The sequence below is a fragment of the Periplaneta americana genome, chromosome 5 (genome assembly GCF_040183065.1).
Source record: "Periplaneta americana isolate PAMFEO1 chromosome 5, P.americana_PAMFEO1_priV1, whole genome shotgun sequence".
NCBI lineage: Eukaryota > Metazoa > Arthropoda > Insecta > Blattodea > Blattidae > Periplaneta > Periplaneta americana.
Window position 1 is genome coordinate 151554336 of NC_091121.1, and position 18469 is coordinate 151572804.

Below are 18469 nucleotides of genomic sequence, written 5' to 3' on the forward strand. Positions count from 1 at the left end.
ACTGGTCCGTTGACATGTTCGCTCATAAGCCATTAACATATTGTTTTTACGTTGTGCTCATTACAAACAATACAGCAGAACACACCGCCATGACACAACAGTGCACGATGTTATTCGTCTGCTAATTCCCGCCCTATACAAGAACCAATCAGATTCACTGATGGCGGCTGATGGAGACTGCCACCACCTCTGCAAGTTGATGGCACCGGTGCGACACCGGTGGAGCATCAATGACATCATCGGTGGAATTCGGAACACCGTGATGCCATCGGTTTGCTCACCTGTGAGATTCGGAATACGCTGGATGCAAGAGGTCCTTGACAGCAGCAGCGGTATGACTCTTTGCATTATCATGAAGAATGATGGGGTTCTGTACCACCAAGTGTCGTCGTTTTCTCCTGAGGGCTGGACGAAGGTGGTGCTGCAGGAACCTGAAGTAGTAGTCCGCGTTTACTGTCTACCTTGGAGGTACAGCGTGGTGCACTATTACCCCATCAATGTCATACGCCACAATGAACATCACCTTCACAGCACTTCCAGCAAGGCCTTCCCGAAACGCTTTAACCCATCGTGCCACTGTGCGATATGGCAACGCTGCATCGCCACATGCTTCACGCAGTCCCTGACCTACGACCTCGTGCCACTTCAATTTTGATCCAGGAACGTTGCTCTAGTTTTGTAAACATGATCTTAGGGCGCTCGCACTATCTCTATGAAAGTCAACGTTCTACACGCTGCAGTAGATTGACAGAGTACTGTCGCCGCTGGCTACACTGACTCATCTAACAGTCCTTGTTCATGTCCATACAGCTGGCAACTCTCGAACGCACCATCGTCACGTGACAGCAGTGTTGCCATTACTTTTTGTCCAACCTATGTATTTTATAACCTATTTCGTATATAAACATAACTTTTAGTCGTATATTTTTAATGTTTTTTCATTCATAAAAATGTAAAATTAGGTATCGAAATGAAAAAATATATTAAAATTAACATTAGTTAAAAATTAATCGTAATTACTAAACATGTTTCGGGACCATGGTGTCCCATCTTCATTAGAGTTTATTTGAAGCCAGCTGTGTTGTTACGCGTGCTTGTGTATCATGCTGCCTAACCATGTCAAATGCTTTGAAATAGTCAGTAAATGAAAAAAAACGAAACGTGGTTCGAAATGTTAATTTTCTCTATTGAAAATTATTAAAATCGTCACATCTAAACTACAACTTATCTTTATCTGCCTACCTTGTTAAATGCTTTGAAAACTCAGTAAATAAATTAATAAGTAAATATATAAAATAAGTAAATAAATTCAATGAATGAATGAATGAATAAGTAAATAAAGGAATAATTTAATAAGTAAATAAATAAATTAATTAATTAATAATAAATACATTAATTAGAGAGAACATATCGAAATGATAGCCTTCCAAATCTTGGATTTAAAATATCGGCATCCTAATCAATTCAAATGAACAAAAAAGAAAATGTAAATTAATGTAAAAAAAATACGTAATGAAATTTTAAAAAAGAATATTCTGCGACAAGATTTGGTAGCTATCAAAACGATAAAAATTTATTGAAAATAAATAATATACATTGAATATTATAAAGATGAATAGAGATGATGATTGATAAGTTAATGTTCAATGAAGATTTTAAAATGGTTGATGCAATTGTCTGAAGAGTCTTATCAGGAACCTTTAATCAATTAATCAATATATAAACAAATAAATCAATAAATAACATAAAATAAAATAAATAAATAAAATAAAATAAATGAAATTGATTGATTAAATTAAATATAAACATTTAAATTAAATTAAATTTAAATAAATAATTAAATAAATAAAATAAATAAATTAAATTAAACTAAATAAATATATAAAATGAAATAAATAAAGAGATTAGATAATTTAAATAAATAAATAATCAAAAAGTATGTATGAAATTAATTAATTTTCATTTGCAGGTGAATTCATAGCCTCTCACTCCAATAACGCCTGGGAGGAAGACAACGTAATGGAGTCCACAAGCAAAGACTTGCAGGAAGACGATGATCCCATGCAGTTCCTTCTCCAGGAGCTGGAGTCCATAAATGTTCTGCACAAGTAAGTGATCTGTAATAGCAGTTATATCACGATGAAGGGACTGAATGGTTGCTGAACGCGTCGTAAGATATATAGGCCTATTCGTATTTTATTGAACTGAATTAATCATTGTAAGAGTTTAAATTATGGGAAGTCCAAGAAGTTTTGAAGAGAAAAATACATTAAGACTGTTCTTACGCATAATTAAGTCATTTGACACGATGCTACGTAAATTAGCAGCTTTATTACTTTCTGTATGAACTATGAGGTATAGACAGAAATTAGAGTCATAGTTTTCTGCCCACTGCAAACCCAGCATTCTCCAATCTTTCCTGTTTCCTGCCTTCCTCTTAGTCTCCGTATACCATTCATTTATCTTAATGTCGTCTATCATCTGATACCTTCTTCTGCTCCGAACTCTTCTCTCGTTCACCATTCCTTCCAGTGCATCCTTCCTGATCACTTTTAGCATTATTCTTTCTTCACCCACTCTTTCCAACACATCTTCATTTCTTATTCTGTCTGTCCATTTCACACGCTCTATTCTTCTCCATATCCACATTTCAAATGTTTCTAGTCGTTTATCTTCACTTCGTCGTAATCTCAATATTTCTAAATAATTGATTAAATGGCGATCTTACTCGTGTTAATTGTGTAAGCATGTGGGGCTTACAGCTGTTTCGGTGCTTCTTCACACCATCCTCAGAGCCTACTAGATCTCGGCGTCATCTCGAACTTCGCTGCCTGTTGTGTGGGTGTATTCGATTGTTGAAAAGTGTTGAAATGTGATGTCAAATAGTGTGTGTGTTCTGAAATTGATCTGTGTGTTGAGAATTTGATCAGGGTGTGTTTTGGTGTGTCTGTATATTTCATATTGTTCTAGTGTGTTGAGTTTTTGGTTTTTGGGTTGCATATGTAGGATTTCCATGTCTGTATTTATGTTATTGTATGTGTGGTTAGCATTGGTTATGTGTTCGGCATATGTAGATGTATTGTGTCCTCTGGTTATTGCTTTAATGTGTTCTCTGTATCGAGTTTGGAATGATCTGCCTGTCTGTCCAATGTAGAAACTGTCGCAACTATTTGCATGTGAGTTTGTATATGCCTGTGTGGTTGTATTTATTTGTTTGTGTTGTTTGTGTATTGAGATGTCTCTGTAGTGTGTTTTCTGTTCTGTACGCTATGTTGTATTTCTGTTTTCTGAAAGGATGCGGTCTTGTGTGTGTTTTTGTTTTCGTATGTTAGTGTGATGTATTTGTTGTGTTCTTGTTGTGTTTTGTGTGTTTTTGTGTTTGTTGAGTACATATGCCGAACACATAACTAATGCTAACCACACATACAATAACATAAATACAGACATGGAAATCCTACACATACAACCCAAAAACTGAACACACTAGAACAATATGAAATATACAGGCACACTAAAACACACCCTGATCAAATTCTCAACATACAGATCAATTTCAGAACACACACACTATTTGACACCGCATTTCAACACTTTTCAACAATCGAACGCACCCACACAACAGGCAGCGAAGTTCGAGATGACGCCGAGATCTAGTAGGCTCTGAGGATGGTGTGAAGAAGCACCGAAACAGCTATAAGCCGCACATGCTTACACAATTAACCCGAGTAAGATCGCCATTTAATCAATTACTTAATGTCGTCTAACATCTGATATCTTCTTCTGCTCCGAACTCTTCTCTCGTTCACCATGTCTTCCAGTGCATCCTTCCTGATCGCTTTTAGCATCATTCTTTCTTCACCCACTCTTCCCAACACATCTTCTTTTATTAGTCTGGCTGTCCATTTCACACGCTCCATTCTTCTCCATATCCACATTTCAAATGTTTCTAGTCGTTTATTTTCACTTCATCGTAATGACAATATTTCTGTCCCGTACAATGCCACACTCCATACAAAGCACTTCACTAGTCCATTCCTTAGTTATTTTTCCAGAGGTCCGCAGAAGATGCTCCTTTTTCTATTAAAAACTTCCTTTGTCATTGCTATCATCCTTTTGACTTCCTGGCAGCAGCTCATGTTACTGCTTACAGTACAACCCAAGTATATTTATTTATTTATTTATTTATTTATTTATTTATTTATTTATTTATTTATTATTTTGCTAATAATTATAACATAACATATATTATATATAGAAAAAACTTTAGCTCGCCCCTGAAAGAGGAGAACTCGTGCTCAGGGGCGGATTCCTGAATTGAAATTAATAAGTATACAATACAATTTGTTTTATGTCTACTATAATATATAAATTTAAATTCACAATTTTTCAATTTTTATAAAATCCATACATAACTTTTTAAATTTAATACTAGAACTATTAGAATTGACAAGATTAGGATATTTAAATATAAATTTGTTATATATTCTTGGGCCTAAATTACTACTATGATTAAATACTGTAACAGTGTTGCATTTTGGTTCAAACAATCTGAAAAGAATTCATACCTTTTGTTTCTTAACTATGAGAATACAATTCAAAATTATTTCGATTTTTATGTATGAATTTTACTAACACAATATAATAAATTTGTCTTACGTTAAGTAGCCTACATTAAAGTCTAAAAACAAATTTTGACATGGAAAATCAATAGGTTTATGAAGACATATTTTAATTATTTTCTTCTGTAATAAATAAAGTGGATTAAAATTGGATTTAAATGAGCTACCCCAACCTATAATTCCATACATAATTACCGATTGAAATAAAGTTAAATATATTGTGCGTAATAAACTTATTGACAAGTAATTCCTCAATAAAACAAAATAATATACTATTTTACGTAATTTATTACAAAGTTAATTAATGTGTTGGTTCCATTTTAAATGATTACCGAAAATTATGCCTAAATACTTAACTTCAGAGGACTCTTTAATAATAATCGGGACATTTACACTGTATAAGACAACAATCAGAATTATGTAATTTAATACTTAATATAGATGTAGGAACAAGAAGCTGTCTACCTGTTCCACTGCTTCCTTTCTAATTCGCACGTTTACCTTCTTTATTTTTCTTCCGATAACCATGGTCTTCGTCTTTTTTTTGCATGTGTGCATTTTACACTGCATCGAATTTTTGTGTATGAAGCATTTTCCCTGAAAAGCCCTCAATAATCTCTGCTTACATTCAGTACGACTTCACTAAAAAGCGACAACCTCAAAAAACATTTTTCTATATTCAATTGTTTTAATGATTGATTGGTATTTATTTGCAGCATTGAGGTTCTAAGACAGTTGTGTCGCAGAGTGGGTAGAGAAGGAAGCCCCAACATACAAAACAATTTGGAAACGTTCCTACAGCAATTAATAACAGACCTAAAAAGATGCAGTATAGAACAAAGGAATCTGGAAGATGCTCTGAAGTCTAGAGACGATGAACACGAGGCCCAGGTGAGAAAGAATTTGCTGTTGTCAGGCATAAGAGTGTTAGCAAACTACCTCGTACTGATCTCAAGGGAGAATAAATGAGTGTTGTAGTTAGTGGCAGCCATTTCTTGGACAGTACAGTGAAAGCTTCAATTTTCGTTTTAAGATGTATACATATATACTGTATTATTAAATTTCAACCCTGTATTATTATATTTTAAGCATGTTTTCTTCCAAAACAACGCCAATATTTGTCTAAAAGTTTGTGTTATTGTCAGTGGCGGCTCGTGATAAAATATTATATGTGTTCACAATTTTGTGTTCCAAAACCGAAGAGAATTTGAAATCGTACGTTTAGCCTAATATGAAATGTCATGATTCCAATGTTTCACTATCGAAAAACCGTACATAAATTCAAAACAACTTATATAATAATAATAATAATAATAATAATAATAATAATAATAATAATAATAATAATAATAATAATATTAATAATAACAATAATAATAGTAATAATAATGAAACCCAATCTTTTTATTTCCAATTTTTTCTGGTAAGCCAGTTTACCCAGTTCTTTACTGTTCAAAATTACTTGAACAGAGTTCATTGTTTACGTTTGTTAAAAATTAATACAAACCACAGTGCCGTTATTTACAAACGCGTGTGTTCAGTAAAATATTTTGATTCACAACTCACTGATACATTACAGCCTATACCAGTACTGTAATCCCATTCGCATAGATTGATTACTATAAATACATGCCAGTAAATATTATTCTTAAATATTATACACCACCATACAGATATTTAAATAATTCATACCACCACCACATTCAGCCAGCACGTCTTTGAAAGCCAAACTATGCTATATGCCGACACTAAAGTATAGTAATTCACAAACTACACTCTCGTAGCAGCACTGTACACACATCCACACAGAGTAAACGTTCCTCCTCGAGATATAGCACGTGAACTATAGCATCGATGCACCTGACATCTGTAGGATAGATTCACTGTTCACTTAACGCTTTGTGCTCTTGACGAGTCATAAGCGTCCAGCGAAAGACAATTTTCTCGCGCGCTTGCGTGAAATTCCTGTAACCTTCTTGAAAAGAGCACGGCTTGTACGTGAACGGATGTTGCCAAGTTTACATAAGAAGTTTATGCAAGATGCGGGAAGTTTAAAATACTCGATTCTGATATTATACATCCCCACTACGTCAATACGATATTAAATAATAAAACTAGTCGTGCATTAATGGAAACAAGGTGTTCACGTGCTCTTGTGCTCTTATTGACGCACCGCCACTGGTTATTGTGCATGTCGCTTAAAAACTCGCCCAGTCCATAGACTGGTAGATACAAAAACTAGCCCGGTCCTTTCATAAAAATGGACTTAACGCGTTTTGGGATCAGACTCTTGAATTTAGGTGTAATATTATTCTGTATGTGCTTTCCAGTTCAAGTGATCTCCAATTTCAAACCAAGAAACATTATACATCTTGCTTACACAACTTTTAACACTGTATCACTTCGGAATATGTATTATATGACTTTCTCGTGTTAAATTCTATCGTACCTGGTCTACATGTTTCGACCTGTTATTAGTCTTCTTCAGAATTGGTCGTTGTTGGTCTTGGCGCCTCTTGTTTTGTTTCCTGTGGGGGTGTGTTTGTGTAGTGTACTGTGGAGTCAAAGAGTGTGAGTGTTCTGAAATTGAGTTGTGTATTAAGAATTTCATTTGGATGTGTTTTTGTGTGTCTGTATATTTCATATTGTTCTAGTGTGTTTAGTTTCTGACATTTCGGTTGGATGTGTAGAATTCCATGTCTGTGTTGATGTCTCTGTAGCTGTGGTTAGCATTTGTGATGTGTTCTGCATATGTGGAAGTGTTTTGTAATTTTGTTATGGCTGTGATGTGTTCTTTGTAACGTGTTTGAAATGATCTGCCTGTCTGTTCTAAGTTCATTTTAAAATGCTAACCACACCTACGGAGACATCAACACAGACATGGAAATTCTACACATCCAACCAAAAATCCAGAAACTAAACACACTAGAACAATATGAAATATACAGACACACAAAAACACATCCAAATGAAATTCTCAACACACAACTCAATTTCAGAACACACACACTCTTTGACTCCACATTACACTACACAAACACACCCCCACAGGACACAAAACAAAAGGCGCCAAGACCAGCAACGACCAATTCTGAAGAAGACCAATAACAGGTCGAAACATTTAAACTAGGTACAATACAATTTAACATGAGAAAGTCATATAATACAAATTCCCAAGAAACATTGTGCTTGTAGATATTTTGAGATCAAAACAGACGTAAAACATTAATCCAAAACCTTTCTTCTATTTCAGGTTCGCAGATTATTTGAAGAGATGGAATCGCAGCTTCGCGAAGAGAAGAAAATTCAGACAAGACAGGTTAGTGAGAACATTTTAGAATGCCTTTTAAGTATTAGCTGTTAAGAAAGATGGAGTTGAAATTAATTACCTTTTGATTTACTGTAAATAATGAAACAAAAATAGTGTTCTACCCTACTACACCGAACGCCTTTATCTCCAACTCTCATTATAGATTCATACATATCAGTGGAGGTTCCTCGGGGGAGGGAAGAAGGAACGTCCTCCTCACATTTTTCTTCTTTTGAAACTAAATACCAAATGAAATATGTGCCTTGAAATTTGAGGAAGATTCGATAATTTTTAAGTTCACAGCTATAAGAAAACCTCGGTTAATCGAGTTTTAAACGACGCGCGCTCATGTGCTGCTAGAAAACTGAGAGAAAGATGCGAGATTGTTTGTGTGGAGGAAAGTCAATCCATTCCTCCTTTACTGCAGTTAACACACATAGACAACAGCGCACTAGCGGCCAGAGAAAGAAGCAGAGTTTTAAAGCGAGTAAATGAACGGAGAGGGAGGAGATCCTCCTCTGAATCAGTCATGGGCGGGAAATAGAAACCGACTGGTCGTGCAGCAAGCTCGCTACCGCTGCCATCTAACGATCTTGCATTCAACCAGACTATAACACATCTAGGTGGGGACACAATAAAAACAGTTTTAACGCAACGCTATGAAAGACGCCATATAAACTTTTTTTTTAATTATAAATCAAAAGTATTATTCATTGTACTTTATATAAGCTACTATTCATGATTTGAAACTTTCAAGAATATTTGAAACTTAAGTCGGGTTTATATAAAAACAAAGAGGAAGTAGATCTACGTTAGTATCGCAGATCTTTTTGGGCCCTGAAATCCACTTCCAATCATTGTGTACTAGACAGGACAACAGCCACCTTGTCAGCTTTGTGAAAATATATTTGAAATTGAAAGTAGTACTCCAAACTACATTATTTTTAACATAAAAAATTAATTGGCCACCGGGAACTATGAACAATAATGGCAGTATGACTTTACAAGAACTGACATTCTTCAAAAGCATGTGATACTGAACTTGTAAAATGTACATGTGGCAACACAGACCACGTGGGTGGGTGCAGTGTTCTCGCTTTCCTCAGATTATTTCCCATTCCCATTTCCGCAGTACCGGTTACGAGTTAGTAAGTAGCTAGTCTCTTCCAACACGTGTGATGCTGTAGTGTGCTCGAACAATGCTGCCAGGTTGTTAATTTCCTTGTAATTGTTAATTTGTGCAATTATTCAACAATGAATGGAAGTGAAAACATTATATATTTTGGAAAATTTAGGAAACTCGGTTTACAAGAACAGATTATTGCTATACAGAAGGGAAGGCCAACCCCAACACTACCTGGTCTTACATGTATGCATTTAGGCTAATTTGTAGCATGTTTCATTCAAGAAGGTGTCATTTCGTCCTGTTACCTTCTTTCCTCCTCTTAAGAAATACGCAGGAGCCGCCACTGATACATAGTAATACGAAAAAAGAGAAGGAATTGAATCGTCAATTGTTAAAACCAGATAGCCTAAGTCATTTTTTTTTTCATTTTTCAGGAGAAACAAAAATTTGATTATTGCTGTTTGTATTATTTCAATTGAATTGGAATTTTTTAGTTGATAGAGAACTTGATTCTGCTTATATTCCAAGATAAATAATTAACCTATTACCTATAATTTCGATTTTAAACGTTTACAAATTTGACTTATTTGATTTCAACAATTTACTTATTTTTTTTAAGTTTATTTTTTCCGATTTATGATTTTATTTTTTATTAAACATTTAAAACTGAACAGTTACAATATGACGTAACAGCTACAATACTACAGTATGCAACGAGCCTATAATGGTAGTAATTAAGACGCGAGGATGTTCATGAAACGAGCGCAAGCGAGTTTCATAATTTTCATACGAGCGTCTTAATTACAATTATAGGCAAGTTTCATACGACTTTTTATGCTCGACCATATTTCTAACTTTAAATTATTCATAAATATTCATGTTATTGTTATGTGAGTGAGTGCAATAGCCTACCTCATGAATTGTGAGATGTGCGCAGACGCGAAAGTATTGATTTTTTCCGGGAAACGAATGTCGACGACCTTGATATAATCTAGAGAGTAAGATAGACATTAGTCTTGCTATAACCTTGAAATTGAATTCGACATTGAAAAACGAGATGACAAATTGAATTTATTTGAATATTATTTACAATTAACGCTAATTATTATAGTAACAGAACATAACCTTCTGCGACAGTATTGGATTTCCAGCCTGCGTGACCTTTCGATAGTTGTCTTTCGATTGCATATCCGAGAATAATCGGAAACCTGAACTTTAATGAATAGGTGTACTTTAATGACATGCATTAAAGGACTGCTACCAGATGTATAATTACTACATTTCTGCATGGTCGAGCATAATAGTACATTATGCAACGAGCCTATAATGATAGTAATTAAGAATCGAGTATGGATATTTATGAAACGAGCGCAAGCGAGTTTCATAATTTTCATACGAGCTTCTTAATTACCATTATAGGCGAGTTTCAAACGACTTTTTATGCTCGACCATATTTCTAACTTGAAATTACCGGTATTCAGATGTATACATTTTATTTGTATCTGACAAGATCGGAAGTGACCTTCTTCTAGGTCGTGAATTGTGAGATGTGCGCAGACGCGAAAGTATTGATTTTTTCCGAGGAGCAATAACGTCATTGACCTTGACGTAGTCCCGTTAAACTTGATAATATTATAACCTTGATTATTGAATTCGACATTGAAAAACGAGATGACAAATTGAATTTATTTGAACATTATTTACAATTAACGCTAATTATTATAGTAACAGAACATAACCTTCTGCGACAGTATTGGATTTCCAGCCTCCGTGACTTTTCGCTAATTCTCTTTCGATTGCATATCCGAGAATAATCGATACTTGCGGTTTTATAACGGTACAAAGCTGACTTGTCATTGGCTGAACACATGTAAGCTGAGTTATGATTGGCTGAAGACCTGTACTTTAATGAGTAGGTGTACATTAATGACATGCATTAAAGGACTGCTACCAGGTGTATAATTAGTACATTTCGGCATGGTCGAGCATAAATTATTTTATGACAATTGAGATCATAGTAGGAATAATGATAATAATAATAATAATAATAATAATAATAATAATAATAATAATAATAATGATAATAATAGCCCTAATAATAATAATAATAATAATAATAATAATAATAATAATAATAATAATAATAGTTTTCAGCAACGTTCTTCTTCTGTCTTTCTCTTATTCCCCTAATTATTTTTTTTATTATTTTTTTTTTCTCTAACATTTAATCCCATTGTACTCGTGTACAGCGAAAGAATCAGCCCTGACATCTTATTTTCCCCATTAGATATTTCACTTCCACTTGCAGAGATTTTAAGGCGGATTTCAGGAGTAAAAAATCAACTTTGTAACCATGGTAACGGTGCGCCAAACAAAACATGAGCTATAATAGAATGTGGAATTTGTTGTCGTTGTTAAGGAACGAGAGAGATTGCGACTTAGAAGAAACAGCCTGGAGCAAGAGCTGATTGACAAGGAGCATCAGCTGCAGGATTCGTTGACCAGACAGCAGGAGCTGGCGGACAGGGTCCAGACTTTGAGGTCGAGGGAGGCCAACATCAGGGAAGAGAACGAACGCCTCCTCAGAGCGAAGGTAACACTGGCAAACTGTACGCTCTAAACTCTAGTCGGGCTATTCCATATGAAATCGATCAGTAAAAAACCTCGCATTTTTTTATACTCTAATTTTTTTCCCTACTTATACAAGGTGCTGAGGAGAGTGCATTTGCAAAAATATATTATCGAAAGTCAAACGGTTTTCGTATTGTTGAGCGACAAATTTAGCGTATTTTATAAAAACAAGCCTCTTTCAGCGCTCAGAACTCTGGAACCATTTACTGCAGAACATTGAACGGGAGCTCATTTTCAAGCTGACATTTGGTAGGTTATGATAAGAAGTAATCCTCATTTTTATTATATACAGAGAGACATATAATCTGATTTTACTTACTTTTAGGCTTTTTGCCTATTTGTAAAAACGTAAAAAAATATTGAGAAAAAAACCTTGCATTATTAAGAGGGATTCGGCATTGTTTGCTTAGTGTCACGGCAATAAGTTTCGGGGGTATTAAATTATTTTCACACGCCTAGACTTGAAAGGCACAACACAGCACGCACTGGCCGAGAGATGAAGATAAGCGAACGTTGGGCGTCATTTTACTCCTGTGTTTATGAAAACCTGTGATAAAGCTAGCCCAGCTATGCGCTACTAGACGAAACATCAAGTGTTTGTCTCCTGGCCTTGTTTATCTCGGCTAGCTCCCGCCTCACGGTCAGCTGGTTAGTTCACGCGCGTACTATTTATTTTCTTTATTTGATTTTTCAATACTTTCTTATTAACGTTGCACCAGTAAAAAATATGTGTTTATTTGTACTTTCAATGCAGAATCTAACCATATATTTTAAAAATATTTTTTTCGTGGGTGTCTTAATTAAGAAAAATCTAAATTTCTCCATTTGCATCAAAATAAACCATAATTTTGATCATTGGGTGAAAGGGTTTCGGAGGTACAACAGTTTAAAGTTGCTAATTTTATGAAAATACGGAAATTAAAATATTTTTAATTTAAACACTATGAAGTTCTGATGCCTCAAACTTTGCACAAAGCATTGTATCACAGTTGTCTACGGACAGAAAAAGTTTCATCGTATTTAAAAATTGCAAGGCCAATTTTCTCTATATTTCGGTCGATTTGAGATGGAATAGCCCATTTGTACTAATTTCGGTTTTTATCATTCATTGAATAAATCCTTCTTCTTAACATATGAAGTGTAGGCCTACCTCTGCAGGTCAGTGTGTGTGAAATGCTTTCTAGAAATATTTCTCGATTTGCTTCTCCAGTGCAATCACTTGCAAATAGATTACGCAACACTCGATAGATGGCAGCACGAGTATGCTCTGACATATGCAGCATCTAGCGGAGACTTTTTGAACTTCGTGTTGGGTTAAATAGGCGACATTGTCTCATTAAAAACAAACCAAACAACATTATTTACTGGTTGGCTGACCAGACGTCCCCTATATCCGGGTACAGTCCCCGGTTTTGAGTTGCTGTCCCCGGGGAGCAAATGTCCCCGTTTTTGTCCCCGAAAATTAATTTTGTCCCCAGAAGTTTTGATTTTATTTCAATGACATTTTACACATGAATATTTAAGTATCGTGATGAAGCTGCTGCGATTCATGCACATTTCTGAATGTTTCTCAGTATGAGACGGAAGAACCAGAGTACAGTATGAGATATTCTGCACTCTTTGAGAAGAATAGCATCTTCATCTTCATTCGCGTTGCGCGGAAACCTTAGAACTGCCGCGCATCCATTTGTAAGTAGTTCAAAATCTGAGAAGTTTGGTGACAAACCAGCAGGTGAAAATTGGTATGATGTTTTTCAACATTTCAAAAAAAAAAAAAATCTATTCTATTTGAAAATCTTCTCAAAATAGTGTCATTAATCATGTGTCTTTCAGTCAGTTGAAAGACTTTTCTTCACAATGAACTCAATCTAGATTGATGAAAAGTCAAGAATGAAAATTGAAACAGCTTTGTTACAAGTGAAAACAAACTTTCATTTCTCATGTGAAGTACTTAGTGTGAAGCTATGGGAATGAACAGATCCTTAAGAAGGTACATTCTTCAGACAAGTACAGGGACATCACTTTATTTTTACCAACATTTTTAACATTAATCTCGCTATACTCGGAAACACTGTTGCCCCCTTCAATTACAGGAGTTTGGAGTTGCTAGTTCAATATGTAAACAAATCATTTTACTAGGTATAGGAGGAGAGAAAAGTAGTGTATCCATTTATGTTGTAGGGAAATACGATATTACGATTTTCAGTTTGATCATCACTTTTTACGGAATTTATCAAAATACAGTAGAGTAGTAACATTTTTTTTTTCAAAAATTCAACCTTTCAGGCGGCTATGTTCGTTATGTAATGTCTACTTTATTTAGCATATTAATTATTGGTGTTATCATACAATATAGAGAGTGCATTTAAATTGAGGGGCTCATAAGTAAAGGGCTGTAAGTGCACTTAAGTTACTTTTGAGAAAATGGGATTTAAATATTTAAGCTTTCGTAAAATCGGTGAAATTTTTTATTTAAATTTTAATGTGTGATGAGATTAAAATACCCCTTTGCCACTAAAATTTTAGATACTGTAGCTTACACTGGATGCACTTAACTCATGTTATAACAAATGTCACTAGCATTCCTTTGATTCTAGCCACCTCAATTCAAAATAAGCTAATCTGAATTTTTAAAAAAGTTGCTGAAATGGTTTGCCGTTCATTACAATGCAGGCTTCAATTCTTTACGCATATTATTAAAAATATTTTGAAGCATAGTCTCTGAAATTGAATTTATCGTTTTTGAATATAATTTTTTAGTACGATATTATTAATATAGGTCCTTTCTTCTATAGAAAACGCAACCATATTTCTGAAACACACTATACACTGCAGTGTTTACTTCACTGCTTGAAGACTTTGAATGAAACAGCGGCCGTAAGTTTGTGTGTCTGACGGGAGCAAGGACATTAGTGAAGGGGTGGGGGTGAAGTACATTCAGAAATGCAGGTACAATAAAAATGCAAGTAAAAATAAAATCATGTCCCTGTACATGTAAAATATGTGTTAGAGTTCAGTGTGTACAATACAGTAGAACTTGGTTATAGCGACCTCGTTTTGTGCGACACCTCGTCTATAACGTCAAATATTCTGTGGTCCCAACTAATTCCCCACAAGACATATGCTTTCCTACCTTGCTTAATACAACAAACGTATATGCGTCTACCTCACGTATAACGTCATTTTCAGCCTCAGTTTGGAATAAGATTTTCTAAGAACCAAAGTATTTTAAGAAATATTTTGTTGAAATCTGGCCCTGACAAATTCTTTACAGTCTCCTTCTGTCATAGACCTCTGGAATGCAGGCGGATTCCCCACCCCATTGTAACCTGCCCGAATTCATGCGATATTAGATCAGTTTCAACAGGAAGTTTTCATTAAGTGCACGCATTTTAACGCAGTATGGGCACTAAAAGAAGTGAGTGACGCTCTAGAAGTCATTAGAATTGTGAACATTTCTATGAAGCTAGGGAAGGGAGCAGTGAAATTGCAACTGAAATTATGAACATAGAACGTAATTTAGCCCTAGAAAGTATGTATTGGGCAAGTAGAAGACAACAGAGTAAAATGACTGATTACTTCACTTCTAAGTAAAGTAGTTTGGCGAAACGTAGTTGAGCTTTTTTAATTTCCGAGAATTGAAAGAAAACATATCGCTCGTGTATCGTACATTATTTTGTGCGAAAATCATTTATTACATACCTGAAAGAGGAATTTCTAATTAATTGCAATGAAATCTCCATCTTGGTTTCTGTTCAATGACGGCAAATTTGCAAAACAAAAATATCTATATTCAACATTGTTGCTTTAAAATGTTTTCTGTGTTTACTATACTCCAGCAGGCCGTGATATACGTCTGTCTTTTTTTTCCCCCAGTCTATGGAATCTTGTTGATTTTTCACGGCTTCCTTAATGTTACTTGCATCACGAATGCTGTAACTTCAGTGGAGTTGTAGAGTTTACCTAATTTTTGCAAATATTTAAAAACAATAATTAACAGTGCAATTTAGGTGAAATTGCAGTGATAAGTTTCCAATTTATAATTATTATTATATATTGAACGTCTCTAAAAATAATATGTTAAAAGCCTAAAGCAATAAAATCAATATGTGACTTAAGCGGTAAGAAGAGGAAAATTGTTATGTGTGTTAGGTTGGGAATACTGAATGTGGAATTTTAGACTTTCCGCGGATTGGTTTTGTGCGGAAACCAAGCAAATACGCACGATCTCGCACAATAGTAATATGCGTTACAAGAGCGGTATGTTGAAGTTTTCATGTTCGAGGAAAAGTTTGAAAAAGCGAAACGTAGTTGAGCTTTTTTAATTTTCGAGAATTGAAAGAAAACATATTGCTCGTGTATCGTACATTATTTTGTGCGAAGATCGTTTATTACATACCTGAAAGAGGAATTTCTAATTAGTAGCAATGAAATCTTCATCTTGGTTTCTGTTCAGTGACGGCAAATTTGCAAAACAAAAATATATATCTTCAACATTGTTGCTTTAAAATGTTTTCTGTGTTTACTATACTCCAGCAGGCCGTGATATACATCTGTCTTCCCCCCCCCCCAGTTTATAAATGCGAACTTAAAACAAACGGTAAGGTTAGGTAATGATTTATTTTTCATTTTAATATTTTAACAATATTATTTATATAACATATTGCAGTAATAACATCCGCATCTGGAATCTTGTTGATTTTTTCACGGCTTCCTTAATGTTACTTGTATCAGAAATGCAATAAGTTTCGTGGAGTAGTAGACTTTACTTAATTTTTGCAAATATTTAAAAACAATAATTAACAGTGCAATTTAGGTGAAATTGCAGTGGTAAGTTTCCAATTTATAATTATTACTATGTTAAACGTCTCTAAAAATAATATGTTAAAAGCCTAAAGGAGTAAAATGAATGTCGCGCTTAAGCGGTAAGAAGAGGGAAATTGTTATGTGTGTTACGTTGGGAGTACTGAATGTGCTATTTCACACTTACCGCGTATTGGTTCTGTGCGGAAAACAAGCAAATACGCACGATCTCGCACAAATATTATTAACGGAGGGAAGTTTGATTTAATCTGCTACTTTCTTTTGTTTTGTTGTTGCCATGGCATCACTGAGAGTCATACTGTTTCATTTAGGAAGAATTGGAAACGCAGTTAGATTCAGAACATCGCGAAGTGGTGCAACTACAGCGCTTCCTGGACGACGTGAGGCAGAACGAGGCGTGGGAGAGAAACAAGCATCTGTCAGCGGGGTTCAGACTGGCTAAGAGAATCATGATGGAGCAGCAGGGTGAGTTTCATTTGTTCTTCCCCCACTACACCGTACTGACAAACATGTAGCAACAAATAATTTAACACAAGTCCTTAGTAATCAAAGCACTATTCCACAAAAGTACGGTTTAATACATTACAAGTAAATTCATCTATAATTTGTACAAACTATGAGGATTGTCATTGAAGGTATTGTATTGCATTGTATTGTATTGTATTGTATTGTATTGTATTGTATTGTATTTATTAACATTCCATAGTATTCATACATTGCTTCACAGCTAGAATATGGAACAAGTCAAAAAAATTAATACTATTATAAAGTCTTAATTTATAGTCACACAGTCTTACTAATAAACCGTGTATAGTTTTTATACGAGACTTATGCAGAGTTGAGACAGAAAACGTTACTAATAAACCGTGAATAAGCTATGGACGTATAAACAGGCTGTAACTATACAGTGGGAATTGCTTTGCAGTAGTTATATACACGAAACCCCTTGTTTAAGCGTTGTATATAGGGAAAAAATGGCCGCCCCTCTAACAGCTGTTCGTATCGACTGTCATGTTTACCTTGTAACCACAGAACAAACCAAAGAGCACAGAATAATTAGAATAATATTGCTGTAGCTTGTACTCTTTGACCAAAATGTAGTGTGGTAATCGATCAGAGCCAGTTGTACTATCGATATTTAACATGCCACACTAGAGCGCTCTACCGGATCCAGTAGAGAACCTCAGATATTCTATTACTTTCGTAACGAAGTAATGACGAAACTATGACGTAGCTGTGTAACAGTTATATTTTTACACACGACGTATGTAGTGATTATTAGTAAGGACTTTACACACGACTTATAAACGAGCTACTCATTGTATAAGTATAAGACAGTTAAACGTCTGTATATAGAGTTTTTATTAGTAAGACCGTATGTCTAGATGAAATATATATAGACGAGATTTACAATATAGTCTACTAGTACAACACAAAATTTTAGAATAAATTTTAAAGGTAGAGTTGTTGAATATCATGAATTCACATACAAATAGAAGGCGTGAGAAATTAGGTACTTCTTTAATTTGGCCCTAAATAATCTTATGTTTTGAGTTTCATTTTTTATATCGATAGGGAGGCTATTAATGTTTACTGCCATATAACGCACTCCTTTTTGATAGCAGATAGACTTACCGATGGAGTGTGGAAGTCATTTTTAGACGTGTATTTATGCTATGATCTGTTGAATTAATTACAAAGTTTTCACGGTAACATAAGGGAAGCTTATTAATAAAAAGATATACTGACAAGCCATGGGCATTATTTGAAGTTTTCTGAAAATAGTCCTACACGAATCCCTAGATTTGGCCCCAACTATTATCCCAATTACTCTTTTTTGTAATACGAATATATTGTTACTATCTGTGGAATTTCCCCAGAATATTATTCGAAAATTTATTCCCGAGGCCGAGGCTACAAAAAAGTGCGGCGGATTTTCTGGATTTTAGCGATGATTAC

General features: G+C 34.7%; 1 protein-coding gene across 6 annotated transcripts in view; it reads left to right on the plus strand.

Moving 5' to 3' along the window:
• Nucleotides 1–18469, plus strand: part of LOC138700215 (EF-hand calcium-binding domain-containing protein 4A-like) — a 260202-nt gene that overhangs the window by 111062 nt on the left and 130671 nt on the right. For all 6 annotated transcript variants that reach the window (XM_069826667.1, XM_069826671.1, XM_069826666.1 and 3 more), the window contains 5 exons: nucleotides 1970–2108; nucleotides 5336–5510; nucleotides 7873–7938; nucleotides 11475–11648; nucleotides 16822–16975. In XM_069826667.1, coding sequence (XP_069682768.1) covers nucleotides 1970–2108; nucleotides 5336–5510; nucleotides 7873–7938; nucleotides 11475–11648; nucleotides 16822–16975 — 708 coding nt within the window. The remainder of the gene's footprint in view (nucleotides 1–1969; nucleotides 2109–5335; nucleotides 5511–7872; nucleotides 7939–11474; nucleotides 11649–16821; nucleotides 16976–18469) is intronic.